This window comes from Nuphar pumila, chromosome 4 (assembly GCF_984573655.1).
Source record: "Nuphar pumila chromosome 4, dmNupPumi1.hap1.1, whole genome shotgun sequence".
Classification (NCBI taxonomy): Eukaryota; Viridiplantae; Streptophyta; class Magnoliopsida; order Nymphaeales; family Nymphaeaceae; genus Nuphar; species Nuphar pumila.
The window spans coordinates 139,594,941-139,612,879 of NC_143252.1; the positions used below are offsets into that span (position 1 = coordinate 139,594,941).

General features: G+C 41.9%; 1 protein-coding gene across 1 annotated transcript; it reads right to left on the reverse strand.

Moving 5' to 3' along the window:
• Positions 1-7,746: 7,746 nt before the first annotated feature.
• Positions 7,747-12,259, reverse strand: LOC149841302 (lysine-specific histone demethylase 1 homolog 1-like). The gene is made up of 2 exons (XM_090003744.1): positions 11,742-12,259; positions 7,747-11,669 (listed from the first exon to the last, which is right to left on the reverse strand). Exons 1-2 carry the CDS (start codon positions 12,129-12,131, stop codon positions 9,303-9,305), a joined length of 2,757 nt encoding a protein of 918 aa, XP_089859870.1. The 5' UTR covers positions 12,132-12,259; the 3' UTR covers positions 7,747-9,302.
• Between the last annotated feature and the right edge of the window lie 5,680 nt (positions 12,260-17,939).

Genomic DNA, 17,939 nt, shown 5'->3' on the forward strand with positions numbered 1-17,939 from the left:
TATTAAATTTTTACATGCGCCAATCCCAATACTTCCCTGGCTTTAAAACATAATTTCTAATTTATCATAAAATTTAGCCTTGTGAAGAAAGCCTCAATATCGAGATTTGTGATGCTTTTTTCCCACATTTTGCATGTGAAAATCGCGTTCCGGATGCAGTATAACACCAGGTCTATGACCCTCAACCCCTAAGGCCCATGCTTGCCTTTGGCTTATGCAAGGGGATAGCACCCACAGAAATCGAACCTTGACTGCCTATCTCTCATCCAAGGCCCGCTCCAACTACACTAACCCCTTTGGGGTTAGATTTCCCTACATATCACCACTTTATGGCTGTATCGCAAAGATACAGCTATTACCCAACACATTGAGTTGGAAAAAGTTTTTGAAAAATAAGATATGGAGACAGATTTTTTAAAAAATGTAGACAATAACAACTTATTTTGGGTATTTTAATATCTAAACGCTGTACGGATATTCTGCAGATCCTTATCCACACAGTCCATTAGTTTGACTATATGAAGAATCGATGATGGGGAGAGAAGCAGCAAGTCCACCAGTTGGTTGGGCTCAGGTCCAACCAAATTGAATTCAGATACAAATGGAAAAAGCTTTTACCATGTCCATATCTGATTAGCTAAGACAAGGTCTTCACTCCCGCCCCATCTCAAAATCCTGCCCTCCATTCCCATTTTATGTCCTCCATCTCCGGTCCCAACGGGCTGAGGTGGAGCGGGACCCGTTTCCCCTCGGTCCACTGCCACCCCTTATAAAGAAGGATCGGGAACGGGGCAGGGCGGGGAAAGGCAGGGATTGGAGACGGAGACCGGGTGAGGAAGTCCATCCCGGCACGGGTTTTGATTTTAACCTTCATCCCCCGCCTCCATCCCAGTTTCATGTCCTTCATTTCCGGTCCAAACAGGGCTAGGCAGGGCCAGATCCCGTTTTTCCCTGGTCCACTGCCATCCCTACGAGCTAATTAACTTTTTTTTTAAAGAATGACGTTGGGGTTACCCTGAATTCTATTTAAAAGAGAAATAAAATCAAACTTTACATTCAGGTAGCCAATCAGGTGGCTTGTCTTTTCCATATTAAATCATTGCAAGTACGTAACATAAAAAGAACCCACCCCAAAGCCACTATAGGCCCCTTACACAGCACCCACTTCAAAATGAAATTTGTGGACCGCTGAGGTGGTATCCCATGTGGTAAGCGGGGTCCTGGGCCAAGCTGAAGGCCCAGGTTCGAATCCCTCTGCCACATGGGGCTTAAGACTTAAGAGTTATCCGGTACGGGTCTGCCTAACACCAGCTTGCCTTTCAAAAAAAAAAATTTGTATACCAACGCACAAGCCGTAGCCGAACTCTGACGACCCTCTCTTGACTCTGATATTAGCCTACACCATTTCTTGGATTTAGATACCAACTCTGTTTGGTAGGCCCCCCTGAATCTCTGAGAAAATTCCGCGGCAATCCTCTTCTATTAACTCTCTTGAACCGAATCTCTTAAACCCACCAACGATAATGAATTTATCAGCACAGCAATCAGCAAAGGAAACCAGCTCATAGCCTCTAAATGAGGAAGAGGCAAAGCAAAAGGAATTAGCTAATTAACTTATGTGTTAGGTTGCGTTCTGTGATTTGGAATCTCATGTAAATGAGAGTGAATCTCATTTGCAGAGCTAACCAAACATGTGATTTGGAATCTCATGCAAATGAGAAGTAGAATGTGATTTGAAATCACATGACTTCAAATCCATAATGTCATTCTAAATCATGTCATACAACCAAACATTTTTATTCCTTTTCAGATGTAGGTCAGATCCAGAGTTGTATCTGGAATCCGATGTAAAAACTTGAACCCAAATCCAACTTGTTCAAGTGGAAAGCTCTACCAAGTAGGGATGGCAGTGGACCAGGGGAAAGCGGGGCCCCGCCCCGCCTCGCCCCGTTTGGACCGGGGATGAAGGGTATGAAACGGGGATGGAGGCGGGGATGAAGGTTAAAATCCATCCCCGTCCGGGGGTGGAGGCGGGGATGGACTGGCACGTTCCCCCGCCCCGCCCCGCCCCGCCCCATCCCCGCCCCGGCCCCGCCCCGGCCCATCCCCGCCCCGCCCCCGGCCCATCCCCGTCCCGGCCCCGCCCCATCCCCGCCCCCAACTCAGATGAACTGTTTACTAACCCTAACTCCCTTCCCTAATTTCCTAACCCTGGAGCCGGGCGACGTTACTGTGCACGTAGGACGCCGGGTTCTCGATAGCCTACCGGACTCCGGCCTGGGCGGCGAGGTGCATCACGTGGGTGAAGGCGACGAGGTCGAAGAGCTTGGCCAGGAGCCGGGCGTCGTTGATGTCGCCGGCGATGACGAAGACGCCGTGGTCGCCGAGGATTCGACGGCGGGCCTTCTTGAGCGAGGGGTCGTAGTAGTCGTTGAAGTTGTCGAGGCCGACGACACCGTCACCGCGCTTCCGGAGGGCGAGCGAGACGTGGGTGCCGACAAAGCCAGCGGCGCCGGTGACGAGCACGCTCATCCCGCGGGGTCGGGGACGGGGGCGGGGTCGGGACGGGGACGGGGCGGGGGCGGGGCGGGGACGGGGACGGGGCGGGGACGGGGACGGGGACGGGGCGGGGGTGGAGGACATGAAACGGGGATGAAGGCGGGGGTGGAGGATAAAATCCATCCCCGCCGCGGAGGCGGGGCGGGGGTGGAGGATAAAATTTTGAGGCGGGGCGGGGGTGGAAACCTTGTCCCCCGCCCCGCCCCGCCCCACTGCCATCCCTACTACCAAGGTCCAAATCTAGGGATGTATACGGTTCGGATTCAGGTCAGATATAGCCAATACCATATCCGATTATTCAGATATTGGCTAAACAGATTTAAATTCGAATTTGGATCCAGATAATGAAATGTTCATACGAAATCCAGTTTTTTTAACATGTAAAGAGATTCAGACATCATTCAAATACATATATTTGTCGGATTCAGTAGCAAAAAATCAAAACCATATCTGCATCTGACTATAATGGGATATGGTTTTGGCTTACCAAATCTGGCTAAATGGAGTCATGTTTGGTTTGATATCAGATAAAACCCGATCCATTGATACCATTAAATCTGACAGAGGATTTGGATCGGCAAAACATCAGAACCAAACCCGTATTGTTCACACCCTTATCAGCAACGTGGACAGTTTAGGTCCAGTTCCGAAAGGAAATATGGGGCCGCTCTTAGCAAATGAGAAGTTGGGTAACATGGGTATGAGTCAAAGGGGCAGATGGGATCATAGGACTGATGGGTTTGGTGAAGTGATGACTGAATAGCCCCTCTCACCAACCTTACAAGGACTCAATTTAATGGTGGATGGAATCTGATGTAGAGAGGGAGGGAAAGAGACCTGCACTCAATTGGCTAAAGGATAAGGTTGGGGGAAGAGACCTGCACTTACTTGGCTAAAGGACAAGGTTGCCTTTGGCAAGGGAGTGGTGGAAAGGAAAAGAAAGCCACCCTGTGGTCCTTGGTTCAAGACATAAGCGCCCCCTCTGTGAGATGTGGCGTATTGGTCCCAAGATAGAACAGTAACAAACGCCCCAGCTTTCCACTCCAGCAATTACGCTCTCTCTCTCTTTCTATTTTTTCTCTCTCAACCTACTCGTGAATACGGAGATTTGGATCTGACTTATGGAGAAGCCCATATATGACATGAATCTAGAAACACGTCCTTCTTAACCCTTGGGATTGGAGAGCAGAAAGCTGTCCAAGACCTCTTGGATGTGGTTTATCAATAAAATGAACGGTACCCAAAAATCTTCATTGTTTGAACGAATTTCAGCTGTCCATTTTCCTGCAATTGATGCCATTCATCTACAAAATGGATGGCATCAAAATTCTTGTCGGGCCCATCTAGGTGAAGGCCATCCTATTTGATGGGTTTTGGGATTTCTTTTAGATGAACGACATCCAAGGTGACTTAGTACAGTCTTCTGTCCAAAGTCCTCTGGACATGATCTGCTCTCGTTGGACTGAGCCAAAGGCAAACTTTGAACAAAAAAGCAGAAATAAGTTAGGTATGGTATGGATCAGGACAAATCCAACAAATCAAGCTCAGTTCCAACTCAAATATTCAAAGAGTCTGTATTTTCTGGTCCATGTCCAATTATTATTATTATTATTTTGATCTGTTATTCAGAGAAACTACATCTGGGATCGAAGACCTGATCGTGCTGGTTCAACCTGTCACCTACAGTTGTCCTCCCAAGGGTATGAAACTAGGCTAGGACCCTCCCCCATCCAATTATTAAGAATTGAGAAAACAAGTCACAGAAGCTGACCTCACGTAGTTGGGAGAAATGAAGATGATGATGGTAGTGAACTAAATTAAAAGGCATTCTTATAAAAAATAAATAAAATTGTGATAATCATCGACTCTGATGGCGATGGCAGTGAGTCATTCTAAAATTTTTATTAAAAAGATAATAAGAACTTGATGAACACACTGGCCAAGAGGCTAGCAAGCAGCCCCAAAGGGGTTTGGCGTAGTGGGATGGGGCCTAGGCCGCTAGGCACACTATCTAAGCTCAAATCACATGAGTATCACCCCTTGCACAAGCCTAAGAGTGATGACTCTCTTGGGGGCAAGGGGTAAGCCCAAGAAATTTTACGTTGACAGGACAGCGACCCTAAAGTAGGGCAGGCAGAGCCAGCACGACTATGTCTCTGATCCTGTGGGTGGTTTATCCGTGTAAATATAAAAAAAAAGGCAAGCAAGTACATCATTAACACAAGAAAAGCAAGAATGAAGAGGAATCTAAACTCCAAAACACTCGTGAGTGGTTACTGAACATTATAAGCACATTCAACATACATATTTTTACCAAGCTATTTAATCCCATGCTCACATGAGTAGCAACTGAGCAAGTTACTTAGGCCCTACTTCCTTCCTACTATGTCTGTTGCTTCTTTCACAATTATGTTGTTCCAACTTGGGATGAATGCAGACAGCAACCTTTGCTTTAATATTTCATTGTTTCTCTATATATTTTGCCTCGTGCACATGCACCCAGTGTAAGCAATCTTTGCTTTGACATCCTTTGAAGCGTTTGATGGTTTGTGAAGTGAAAAAGGAAACATGAAGGAAACAAGGGAGACGCAAGAAAGAAGCAAGTGGGATGTGACGGGTAAGCCAAAAAAATAATAATAATATGAAAAAACACAAAAAATAAGGATCCAAAACAAAATAATAACATGAAAAGCACAAAATTTATGGGAGAAGCGAAAATAAATAAATCATAAAATGAAAACACAAAAACAAAGGGGAAGCAAGAAAAAAATGAAGGGAAAGCTAAGGGGAAGCAACTGAGCAGCGAGAGAGAGGGAAGCCATTTGAGAAGCAAGTGGCAGTTTTCCCCATGCTTTCCCCTTAGTGATGCGCTTATGGTAACTATGATACAATCACAAGCATGCTGTGAGTTCAGTGACTTTCAGCATCAAAATATCCTCTTAACTTTATTGGACAAACACATAGTAACCCCTTTGCATCAATTACCTAACAAAAATGAATCATGTTGCCATTCGACTTAATTTGAGTCTTTTTTTATAGGCAAGCTGGGGTTAGGCAGACCCCTACCAGTTATACAACAAGACCATTGGGATTCGAACTTGCAACGTCCCAACACTAGGTGAAGTGCACTAGCTGCTTCTACCAGACAAGCTGAGCCCACGTTGGTAGTCTGCACAACTAAAATGAAAAAAACGGGATATTTCTTTGGCCTGCATATATGCCTCATGAATTTTAGAGGAGATTTTTTTAAAGAGATTTAGAGGAGATATTTTTGTCACCTATTCTGACATCGTTTCTACCAAAAAAAATCTTATTGGCATGGCCTGAATTGTCAAATCTTCCTAATCAGACTATCGCTTAAAAGTTTGATTTTGGGACCTTGAGAGTTACAAAGGAAAGAAATTGTGCTTAGTATGGAGATGGTCGCGGTGTGCAGCATGGTGAAAGATATAACTAGAGCAGAAACCAAACAATCTTTGAAGATGATCACACATGAAAGTATTAAAAGGAATAGCTGTTGTGTGCCAAGCAAATGACATCTCTTTTGTATCAGAATCACAAAAATAGGATGTACCGATTGATCTCTGCCAAGGCTGTGTTGTTCAGCAGCAAACTTTGTTTAAGTCCTCATTCTTCTAGTGGATACCGTTCTTTAAAAAAACTTTCCTTTTCACCCTCAAAAAAGAAGAAAAAAAAGCTAGTTTGAGACTGAGTTTTATGACAAAAGCATATAGTAGGGAAACCAAAATACGCTGAAGTAGTTGCTGGATTACTTCTATATCCAATAGAATATTTCTGTGTGAGATAATCTAATGATAATGTCTTCTGATGGTCCACAGTGCTAGATTATGGCCAGGCTCCTTTTTCATTGAGAGGAACTATCCACACCCTTTAGCGTGAAATTTTGAGCCTCACATAACACTTAACATCTTGTAGTGGCACCTCATAATGATACTCATAGTAACTGAGCAAAGACTGCCACCTTAAACCCTTCTTGGATGATTCATAAGCCTTTCACCTATCAAGCACTTGAAATCTTTTAGTCCGTTGTGCATATATCATGACATCACAATGATTTCCACAAAAGAAAGCTACTACATCTTCCAACCTTGCCACTGTCCCCTCCATGCTGTGAGCCATGCCGCCTTCAACAATTCCTTCCCTTGCATATGGACAAATGACCCAGCTTCCCCGCAAGAGAGGTACCTTTGAATTATTTATGGGATTTTTTCTCCTATAAATCCTTCCGCCAAAAGTTATGCATGGGCGTGAATATCTTCAATTTTTCATCTTTTTCCAAAAGATGAGTTTATTCTCTTCTCTTAAAAAGCATGAAGAGAAGAGAATAAACTGATCTTTTGGAATGTCCATCTTTTTAATTTACTAAGAGAAGAGAATAGATTCAATGTATTTTAGTTTGCTATCTCTCAACCGAATAAATTTGACGACCTTATGAACATTGTTAGACCTATTCCTGTTTCATGCTCATTGTGTCAGCAATTACCAGCAAAGTAGCACATGTAAGATAAGTAGTACTGACAAAAACAATGATATCAATATTTCTTCTCATCCTCTGACTGGATATTTTTGCATCTTAGTGAATGGTGGTATGCAGCTTTAGTTTCATTGCTCGCTGATTTTTCTTAGCCACTCCCTCCACTTCTGCTATACTCTTTTGTTCTTCTGTATGTTTGCATTTTGCTTGATCTCGGAGTTATGAAAAAAAAGGCTATTTCTTTCAACTCTGGTCCTATAAAGAGCTCTGCTCTATGCAACAATGATGGCATGTAAATAGTCTCAAAACCCTGTATTCCCTTGATCATGAGAACTCATTCTTCCATTGGCAGAGCTTCAAAATGTGAATCTTACTAATATTACTAGGAATGTGGCACATAAGGATGTTTGGTCCCAGCCTCAGGTTTCTAGATTTTTGCCTTCTCTTGGTATTGGTCCATAATTCAACCCACTGTGAATTCATCTTTCTCCTTATCATTAACCTAGTTTTCATTATGTATGCTACTTGCATGTGGGAGATGTTTTTGAACTTATCTTAAAAAATCAACTCCTAGAGCCTGAGTTTCATGAGATGATTGAATGAAGGAATCACACTCAATGACACTGTGCATGGTCCTTGATTAATATCATGATTATTTACCTAATAATGAATTCTGAAGCACGAAGAGCGGAAGGTAATCAAGTTTTTCACATCAATTTATGAAAGCAATTATGAAATCCGAACACCCACAAGCATCTAGACTCTAGAGTTGCTGAATTAATTGATACAGGCAAAGTTTGTCTATAGAGATTCATTTAGAACTAGCAGCTCTAAATGTTGGAACCAACACTGATGGTATGATGACACTCTACCTCAGTCTAGGTGGAGTGGCGCATACTTTCACATAGCACTAGGCTGAAGCTGATGACTCAAATTTCATGGCATTCTCATCAATCTCTTGATTAGCGAGCATGATTAAGAGGTTTATGCATATAGAAGGGGGAAGGCGTGAAGGTCCACAACACGGCAATGAAGTTGTGATACTCCTGAATTTGCATGGTTGGGTCAGAAGTAGAAGACATAATTGAAAGAAAAGTTTAATGAAACAAAACATACTCTTCACAAATGTATGAGTAAAAAAGGATGCACTGGATCAGAAGTAGAAGACAATTGAAAGAAAAGTTTAATAAGAAAAAACATACACTGCACAAATGTATGAGAGAAAAACAAGATGCATGACACTTTCATGCGTCCAACCATGGAGAAGCCCTCTATCAACAATAACACCATCTACACCCAGAGATGAAGATTGTGAGCAAAGACTGATATTCCATGACACTGTTCAGATAATAGTGAAATACAAAAGCAACATAGAGCAAATTCAGCAGCTGAACATGATTTTTTTCAATAATTCAGGACAAGTTGACATCAAACACTTCACTTAGGTTGATCGTGCGTACCAAGTTGCTGTAGGGGTAGAAGTTCTCCTACAGCTACGATGCAATATGATAATCATAAACCAAGCATTCAGGTGTGGAAGGAATAAGATAACCATCTGAGAACTATATTAAAGCTTTAAAACTGCTTGCTCTGATTTCTTACTATAGTTACACAAAATATGAGCATATGACTGCACTGCACAGCACGTGCATGTGTTTGCATGTCGTGTGGGCATCTGTGCACGTGTGCGTGTGTGTGTGTGTGTGTGTGTGTGAGAGAGAGAGAGAGAGAGATCATGAAATGAAGAGTACACAATTTTTTTTCTTTTTTATTTCTTTTTTAAAATTTTAACGATTGAGGATTCAAAGAAGCAATGAAATTTGAAACATTTCAAATTCTAGCTGCTAGTAGTCTACAATTTTGCTCAGTGGCAAATAAGAAATTAATGTAACAAAGCTGCACTAGCAATCACGTTCTCACCTCAAAAGAAGTAGGCAGGCAACCATATCATCATGTTTACACGCAAATACTTCTCAGCCACGTGAAACCATTTAGTAGATGATTAATGTTTTACCCACTAATATACAAAAAAGAAACTCAAGTCAGAGAATCTAGCTCTACATACCTCTATCAAAATCAGCAGTTAGACGGTTATTGCTTCCCTCCATAAAACTCAATTTGCTGTGCCTGATTTTTCTCCATGGTATAGTACCAACTCACGGATTACCTTAAGGCAATCAACACTCTATGGGGACATGGTAATTGGCAATTGCACTGATCTTAAATAATCTATCTGTAAGGGATTATTCTATGAAGAGGCAACAGCTGAGCCCATCTTGGATCGAGCTAGTTTCACCGCAGCAATAAGCTTTTCAACTGAACTGCCCAATCCTTTCCTCCCTACTAACCGTGCACCAAACCTCTTGTGCAGCGCCCCTAGTCGGTTATCATCCCCTTCAACATTACTCAACTCCAAGGCCTGCTTCCTAGATATCAAGCAATACAACAAAAGGGGTACAATCACCAACTTAACATCACCATTGCCAAACTCAGATTTGCCGCTGCAATTTTTCCCTCCAACAGACACTCTCAGCAATGAAACTGCATCAGGATCACCACAAGCTGGATCAAACAACACCGAGAAATTACCAAACGTCATATCGGGACTAAGAAAAAGATCAGCCAGCATTGATTCCTCAACCGCGTCCTCGTTAACCTGTTCTGTCTGAACCCAAATCCCCCTCCTGGACGCCGCTCGGGAAACGTTAGCAGCCTCCCTCAAACCACTAAGGAATGCTCCATGCATTGTAGCAGGATACCTTTTATTAGTAGCCTCCCCAGCGAAAAACACCCTTCCATCCCCAACACTCTCCGCTAGGATATCATAGTCATCCCCAGATGAGCCTACTGCAACATGAGAATAGGAGCCATAAGTGAATTTATCCTTGCCCCAACGTGTACAAACTGCCTGAATTGGATCAGGAACCTGAATTCCTTTGGGACCAAATATCCCTCTCAGAACCTTAAGAACTCTCTCCACAGCATCCGCCGGAGATACATTCTCGAATTTAATGGCGGATTCTCCTGCTATCAATGCAATCAGCAGAGGGCCCCCCGACACCGATGCATAGCTGTAGAACAGAAAGAATTCGCCTCGCTCTCTGGCGTCCTCAGTCAAGTGACCAAAAGTGTCGATACCTCCACCCCAGAACACACGAGGAAACAGCATTGCCACCTTGTTCAACAATCCAAACCCCAATCTCGCAATGGCGTCCTTCTTCATCGGAGGAAGCTCGGGCTCGAACCTTATGGAACCACTCTTCAGCACCCCGAGCGGAACCGTGCACAGAACCATGTCGCCACAAAAAACCTGCCCTCCTGCAGCCACCAAAACACCATCCGATCCATATCTTATCTCCTCCACCGTTCTCCCGTAGAAAACTGGCAAATTCTCAACCAGGACCCTCACGAACCTCTCGTTTCCGCCTGGTATGAAGCAATGATCCCCACCCATCTCATACGGGTCGTCCTGGTCCCAGAACGCAAGAGAAAGATTCGACAGGAGACCTGCATTTGCGTACTCTAAATTCGCCAAATGCCAATTCAATAGCATCATCTCCTCTGCATCCTCTGCGACCCTATAGACTCGCCGGAAAGTTTCAAGAGCGACACCAAGAGATACGTCAATCGAAGCAATCTCTCCCATCGCCTGCCTGAGCTTACAAACCTTGTCCAGCAGTCGATTGAACAACTCTTCCACCTTCGCGTCCACCTCCGCGTTCACCACCTTCCCGTCCGGCCGGTACAGAGGGCACTGGTCGCGTACCTTGTGAAGGGGAAGCCCTAGCTGCCGAGCCATGACCGCGAAAGGATTTCCGTTGATCCCCGTGAGCACGCTCCCTCCAAGATCAGCGGCGGCGAACACCCCATCCCCTTCCATCTTCTTCGTGAAGACGCGCCCGCCCGGCCGGTTCCTCCCTTCGATGATTGCGACCTTGAACCCTAGAAACCTCAGCTGTCTCGCCGCCGCTAGTCCGGCGAGTCCCGCCCCGACGATCAGAACGTTCGCCCGGACGTTAGCCTCCCGGACGGCCGGTTGAACGCCGAAGTTGATGTATCCGTGGGTGAGGAGGAAGGCGTAAGCCGCGGTGACGAGCGGCCGGTGCGCCCGCCGGATCGACTCGAAGGCGCGCTCCTCCGTCAACCATACGTTCACGTTCGACCTCCACCTCGCGAGGATGTGGTTCCGGACGACGATGTAGTTCGCCTGGTCGATGCCGCCGATCGACGCGACGACGCCGGCTTCGATCTCCTCCTCCATCAGGGAGTCGGAGGGGAAGCCGACGGAGTGGGCGATCATCGCCTCGATCTCGAGCTCCTTCGTGAGATCGACGAACTTCCGGCGCTTGCTCCGAGACGAGGCCTCGAGGTCGTCGATCTGCATCTGGATGATGTCGTCCATCAGCTTCTCGTTGTAGACGCAGGACCTCGCCTTCCGCCGGAGAACTCGCAGGCCATCCGCTGCTCCGGGAGGAGCCGGCTCCGGCGGGATCTTCCTTCTTCGCCCCCGTCTTCGCTTCACCGGTTGCTCCGCGACCACTGCCGGCTCGTTTGGATCTACTGGAAGGTGCGACAGAGATGTCTCTGATGCCGGGGGAACGCTTTCCGGCATACCCTGCGGGTCAGCGAGTACATTTTCCGTTAACTCGTCGGGATCAGAAGGTGGAGAAGGAAGCTCCGGCGATACCTGTGACGCCGGCGGAACGTTTTCCGTCGTAGTCTGGGGGTCGGAAAGCACGTTATCAATCGATTCTTTGGGATCCAAGGGAGGAGGACGCTCCGGCGACGTCAAAAGCACCGGATGAACATCTTCTGTCACAGTCCGGGGATTGAAAGGAGGATTTTCCAGTGGGGCTCGGACCTCCGGAGACGTCAGTGACGCCGAAAAGACGTTATCCGGGGTATCCCGGCGATGGGAAGTGAGATTTCCCGGCGGTTGCGGCGGCTCGTTGGGAACCAAGGTAGGGTTGGCCGGTGACGTCGAGGCCTCTGGAGGGACGATTTCCGGCGGAAAAAAGGCCTCCGGAGGATGTACGGTAGAGGACGCTTCTGGTGCAGGATCGCGGCCGTCATCCATGCTGGCTCATCGGACGATCGACCGGAGTTTAGAAACCCTAATCCGCCACTCCCACCGATCCGAGTCGAATCAGAGTCGTCCGATTCTCTCTATCCCTCTATCGCTCGCATCGCTAGCTTTAAAAACCGGAAGCAGATTAGGTCACGCTGAACATATAAGCTTTTTTGCTCATGACAACATCGTGGCCGTCCGTTTTTTATTTTGAAAATTTAAAAAGTCAACAGAACATTTATATGATAGGCATTCATCCAAAATGCAAATAGACGGCCACGATGTTGGCATTTCAGCATGACCTGATCTGCTTCCTTAAAAACCATATCGGATTCGGGCCCACCACTTTCACGGGTCGGATCCCGTCTGACTCAAGCACCAACCTCGGACGAAAATTTACAAAACCCGCCTAAGGTTTGACATAACTACAAAATCAGCCTCCCCTTTCAGAAATTACAAAAACGTGGTTGAGTTATGGAAATATTTTCCAAACATCCGCCTCTTTCAACATATCCATGGACCATGGTTAGTCATCTCAAAATTATAATATTAAGCCTTTTCTTTTTACCATTTAACCATGGTTGCATAAATAAAACCTATGATTTTTAAAGAGCCTAACGAGACTTAACTAAAAAGGAGCCTAAAGAATGCATTACTCTCTCTCTCTCTCTCTCTCTCTCTCTCTCTCTCTCACACACATATATATATATATATGTGTGAGAGAGAGAGAGACTGTTCAACTAAAAGAAAGTTTAAAATCTACAACCAATGATGATAGGATGATACCCCTTCTCCAATGTTTGAGCATTTTTATCTGTCGAACATTATATATTTGTTCTTTATAATATATTTAGTAAGAAATGTGCTTTACAAAAAGACTTTACTATATCTAGATATGTTTTTTGAAACATGAAAAATCAACTGCTCACAATGCATTTAATATTTTACAATACAAAGTATTGTGGCTGTTGATTTTTAGTGCTTTAAAAAAACACATCTAAATATCAAACATTCATAATCTAAAATATATTGCTTGCTAAAATGAATAATAAAAATTCAATATATAAAGTCCAATCAATGAAAACTTGATCTTTATAAAATAAATTTCATTGATCATCGATCATCAATAGTCGATCTATTATAGATTTTGGTCATTCATTTGGTTGGATGGAGATTTTTATCATTCATTTAGTAAGCGACGTATTTTAGATTATGAATTTATGTTATTTAGATGCATTTTTTAAAGTGCTAAAAATCAACTACCCACAATACTTTGTATTGTAAAGTATTAAATGTAATGTGAGCCTTCAATTTTGTAAAGTCACTACCTAAAGCATATTTCTTACTAAATAAATTATAAAGAACAAATATATAAGGTCTGGTCCATGAAACACTCAAACATTAAAGCAGAAAAACCGTTTAATTGTCATTGATTGTAGATTTTGGACTTTCTTTTGATTGCACGGTCTCTCTTCCAAATATATATAAATAAATATATATATATATATTCTCCCGCTCAACATTAAGAATATTAGAGCTTGGGGGTCCATCTTGTTCACATGAAAATAGTGGAGAAAATCAAAGTCAAAACTCTAACCTAACCAAGACCATGTGGAGTCAATGGCTTCCATATTTTATTTTCCGGCTTGCAGTTTTTAACTAGGAAAGTTTTTTTTTTTTTGTTATCATTATCTGACGCATAAAAACATTGATAAACCCTGACAATTTTATCCGGCTACTTTTATTAAAAGCAGAACCAGAGCAAATGTTCAGCAGTTTCAGTGCTATTTTCATATAGACAACATCTGTTAGCTAAATTGATTCTAATCTTCTAGCACCCAAGCAAAAAAAAAAGGTAAGTTGAAACTTATAAAAAAACAATTAGTTGCCTTGATCATTTCATTGTTTTCTTAGTTCTTACCTTCAAAACGTGGGGACGTCAAGCCTCAAGCCTCCCACAACCCAACACCAAAATGATCCTTGTCCGCAAGAGATGGTGTTCAGGTATGAAAAAAAAAAAACCCGTTTGTGCTTCGATGGTAAAAAAAATAAATGAGAGGGTAATATGGTATTTTTACAAGAATAAATATAGTACCTTGAAAGAGGTGGAGGTTTAAAAAAATATTTTCATCACCCAAGCATGTTTTTGTAATGTCTGAAAAGGTAGGCATAATTTTGTAATTATGTCAAACCTTAGGTGGATTTTTGTAAATTTTTCTTTTCTCTGTATCGGGCCTGATTTGATCTGAATGTGGATCTTTTTTTATCCATAAGATCTAATAAAGTAATAAGGTCTATTCGGATTTAGATAAAGAGCGAGTTTATCTGATATGGATTTGATTAGAATTTTAGCTCTTATATGCGTTACGATTGTATTTGACGTGTGATTTTGCTCAAGGATGTTTCCCTAGATTTGGATCCAAACCAACAGATCACTTTGCACATATTTAGATTTGTTTTACCTTGGTGGTAGGGATTTAAACTGGTCAGACTCGGGTTGGATCCAGGCAATACCAAGTCTCATCTATTCGGATCTGACTTAAGTGGATTAGGCTCGGAGTTAGATTGGATCAGATAAAACCAAATCTGGTACCGGTTAACTTAAAAGCTGACATGTGCATGTATACAGACTCAGATTCCAGTCAGATTCAGATGTTAGTCAGAATCGGACTCAGATTCGAATGCAAAATCCAATACCAAGTATGGATCTGATTATTAATCAGATACTACTTTTACAAACGGATCACACTAACTGGATTTGGATTAAAATTGAATGCTGGATAATATCCAACCCGTTGACATTGCTACTTGGATGTTGTGGCCAGTTGGGACCTGACGTTTAGATAGGCTGGTCTGGGCCAGGGATGGTTCTACAAGTCAAGCAATGCCCAAAACAATGCTGGGTTTGTGTGTTGGTCAAGCCCCATTCACTTTGACAAACTCTTGATGAGGATTTTTGCAATATTTTGAAAAGGCAAGATTTTGTAGACAGAATCTCGTGAAAATACAAGTACATCAATGGAATATTTATTTGTATATATGATGAAAATACAAATAATACAAAATACTAGAAAAAATGTGTTTTTATCATGTTAAAATGTGGTATTTTTAAAACAAGGTATATTTTGTAAATGTCACAAAATTTCAATAAAATACATACCTTGAAAAAGTCACACTAAAATCATGACATTTTCAAATATCCGCAAATGATATTGATTGTGCATAGGGGTGCAAACAGGTCAGATTCATGCTTGATCTTGCCAGATTTGAATCTGAAATGCAAACAGTATATTTGAATCCAGATCCAAATCATATGCCCTAAATTTACCTTCAAAACTGCGTAAATTTTTTTATTTTGAAATGTACATGTTTTTAATAAATGCGAAAAACTAACCAATGGATTCCGGCACATCACAAATTTCATTCTTCAACCAAACATCGATTCCAAACCATAAATTGATTTACATCAAAATCATATTACTAAACTCAAACTTTAAGTTTATAAGTTTAAAAATCAATTTTTAACAAAATTTGAATCCCAGCAACCAATCATAAACATCGCCACCTCCAGCAACCATGTTTTGCCATCACATTGCTCAGTTAAGCCCTGCCTCATCGTATGAAAATTTTTAAACGGGGTAAAAACCAAAATTCTTGCACGAATTCTCATTTAATCCAACAGTAAGGGATAAAGCATCATGCACAACAATTTAGACAAAATTGCAATGGAAACCAATACGAACAAGTTAGCAACATCACTTGACAGAAGAATCAATAAATATATTATGCATGAAACAATGCTTTTACAATGCATAAACTAAGGCATATTGGATGAGTAACTTTTTATCTCATTGTTGAGCATTGCTTTTGAATGCACGCATATGATTAATGCAAACTCATTTAACTTTTCATCTCGAACAACTCTCGCAGATACTGACATGGGTCAAATCTCGAGGCTCAAGGCAATCTCCAACTGTATTTTAATCACACAATTGTATTTTATTAATTTGGGTTTCACACGTCCCTCAACATATGTTGGGCATCATCACCCTAAGCTACTATGCTGACATCATCAGACATTCTCACCCTAGCCAACGTCGTCAGAGCATCCCCACCCTGAATGACCACCGTAAGAGCATCCTTACCATGAACGACACTGCTCGATATACCAAGACATTACAACCCACACTTTCCCATGACCGTCATCTCAGGTTTTCAAAATCCATAAAAAGCAACCAAGGAATCAAACTATTATATTATTTAATTCCTTATAAGCTTTTAAATGATCAAGGTTCTTTTCACAAGAACAACACGCAACTCATCATGTATCGTACCACAACACAACAACGCATCTCATAATTGATTATTTTAAGAACAACGCACAAGCATATAGCCTTAAAAGGCCCACAAATAGTTCAATAATAACCACTATATAATTCAATACACTTAAATGACAATACAGATTTAAGTTAACACCAAACTCACATGAACAAGAGAATACCAATTTGTATTCACATCAGTCTCATCTGAAATACATACCAATGCATCTTCACAGCTACAAGAAATCAGATGCATAACCAAATAAAAATCCATATTTAATTGTTCAATTAAAAACCTAAATTTACATAAATACTAACACACATACCTATGGCTTAAAAACTCATATTTTACGTGAAAATTAAAAGACACCTATACGGTTTATAAAACGTAAACTCATGGTAAAAAATAAACAACATTAGATTAATGGCCTAGGTATATAAATATCATATTCTTAAGAATAACACATGGACATAATCATTGTCAAAGTCGCATGTAGAGAAGCATCCATAAAACTGCATGTACATGGGCCTCATCAGTAGGCCACAATATCGTACAATTCATCTATTGGACCGCCTCCTGCATTCAAGTAAGCAAAACACATTGGTGGCATATCATGCTTTCAATACACATATGATAACCACATATAACATCGAAATCCAGCACAAATATAAAATCATACTCACGATTTTATTTCAAGGTTTTTGTGAATATAGAAACCCTTCTTTTATAAATCGGTCTCTACAATCTTATGCTCTGAACATATAATAGAGGGGTGGTCAAACAAAGTCCAAATTGAAAATGCAATAGTTTTTTCTTTTCTACAATCACCTTTAGAAAAAGTGTTTGCATGGAAGCACGATAATGAGCGAATCTTGTCAGATGTAAACTTTTCAATAACATAGATCAAATATTAATCCATATAAAAATCATCTAATGATTATAATGCCACTATTCTATTAAATAGACTAGATTTTGTATATGATCCCACATGTCTCCTAATATCAAAGGTAACTTATCTGATGTTATCAATCTCTTTAATCTAAAATTATTAACCTTTTGCAAAGACAATGAGGTCCTTTGAACCTTCTCAAGTGAAGCCTTAGTGGGTCCACCATATGGGCACCTTCAAATAAGGTCCCCCACTGAAACCAAGTTCACACTCGGGCCCTCACATTGAGCTTCCAAAATGGAGCGCATATGCTGCACACAATATAAAAACCAGGTGGCCTGAAGGCCACAACAAACCAACAAGCTACTCACATACATTTTCTAACATAATTTAAGGATTAGTAGGTCAGAAGATGATTCATCTATGCTATATTGATTACACAAATATATCAGATAGTGCCACCTCTAGATGGTTCACATAAAACTCTACATCAATTTTCTTTTTACATGATCCAATGACATTTGCCAAATAAGAGAGTACTAACTAAGGGCATAAATTGGTGGTGGTTGCATGTCTTAACCACACAATATGTGTTTCCTTTCTTTTTT

Excerpts from the sequence above, each read along its gene's own strand:
- LOC149841302 (XM_090003744.1), bottom strand. The coding sequence starts at position 12,131 with ATGGATGACGGCCGCGATCCTGCACCAGAAGCGTCCTCTACCGTACAT. Across the intron at positions 11,670-11,741 it reads ACGTTCCGCCGGCGTCACAG|GGTATGCCGGAAAGCGTTCC; the intron begins GTATCGCCGGAG and ends GCTGACCCGCAG.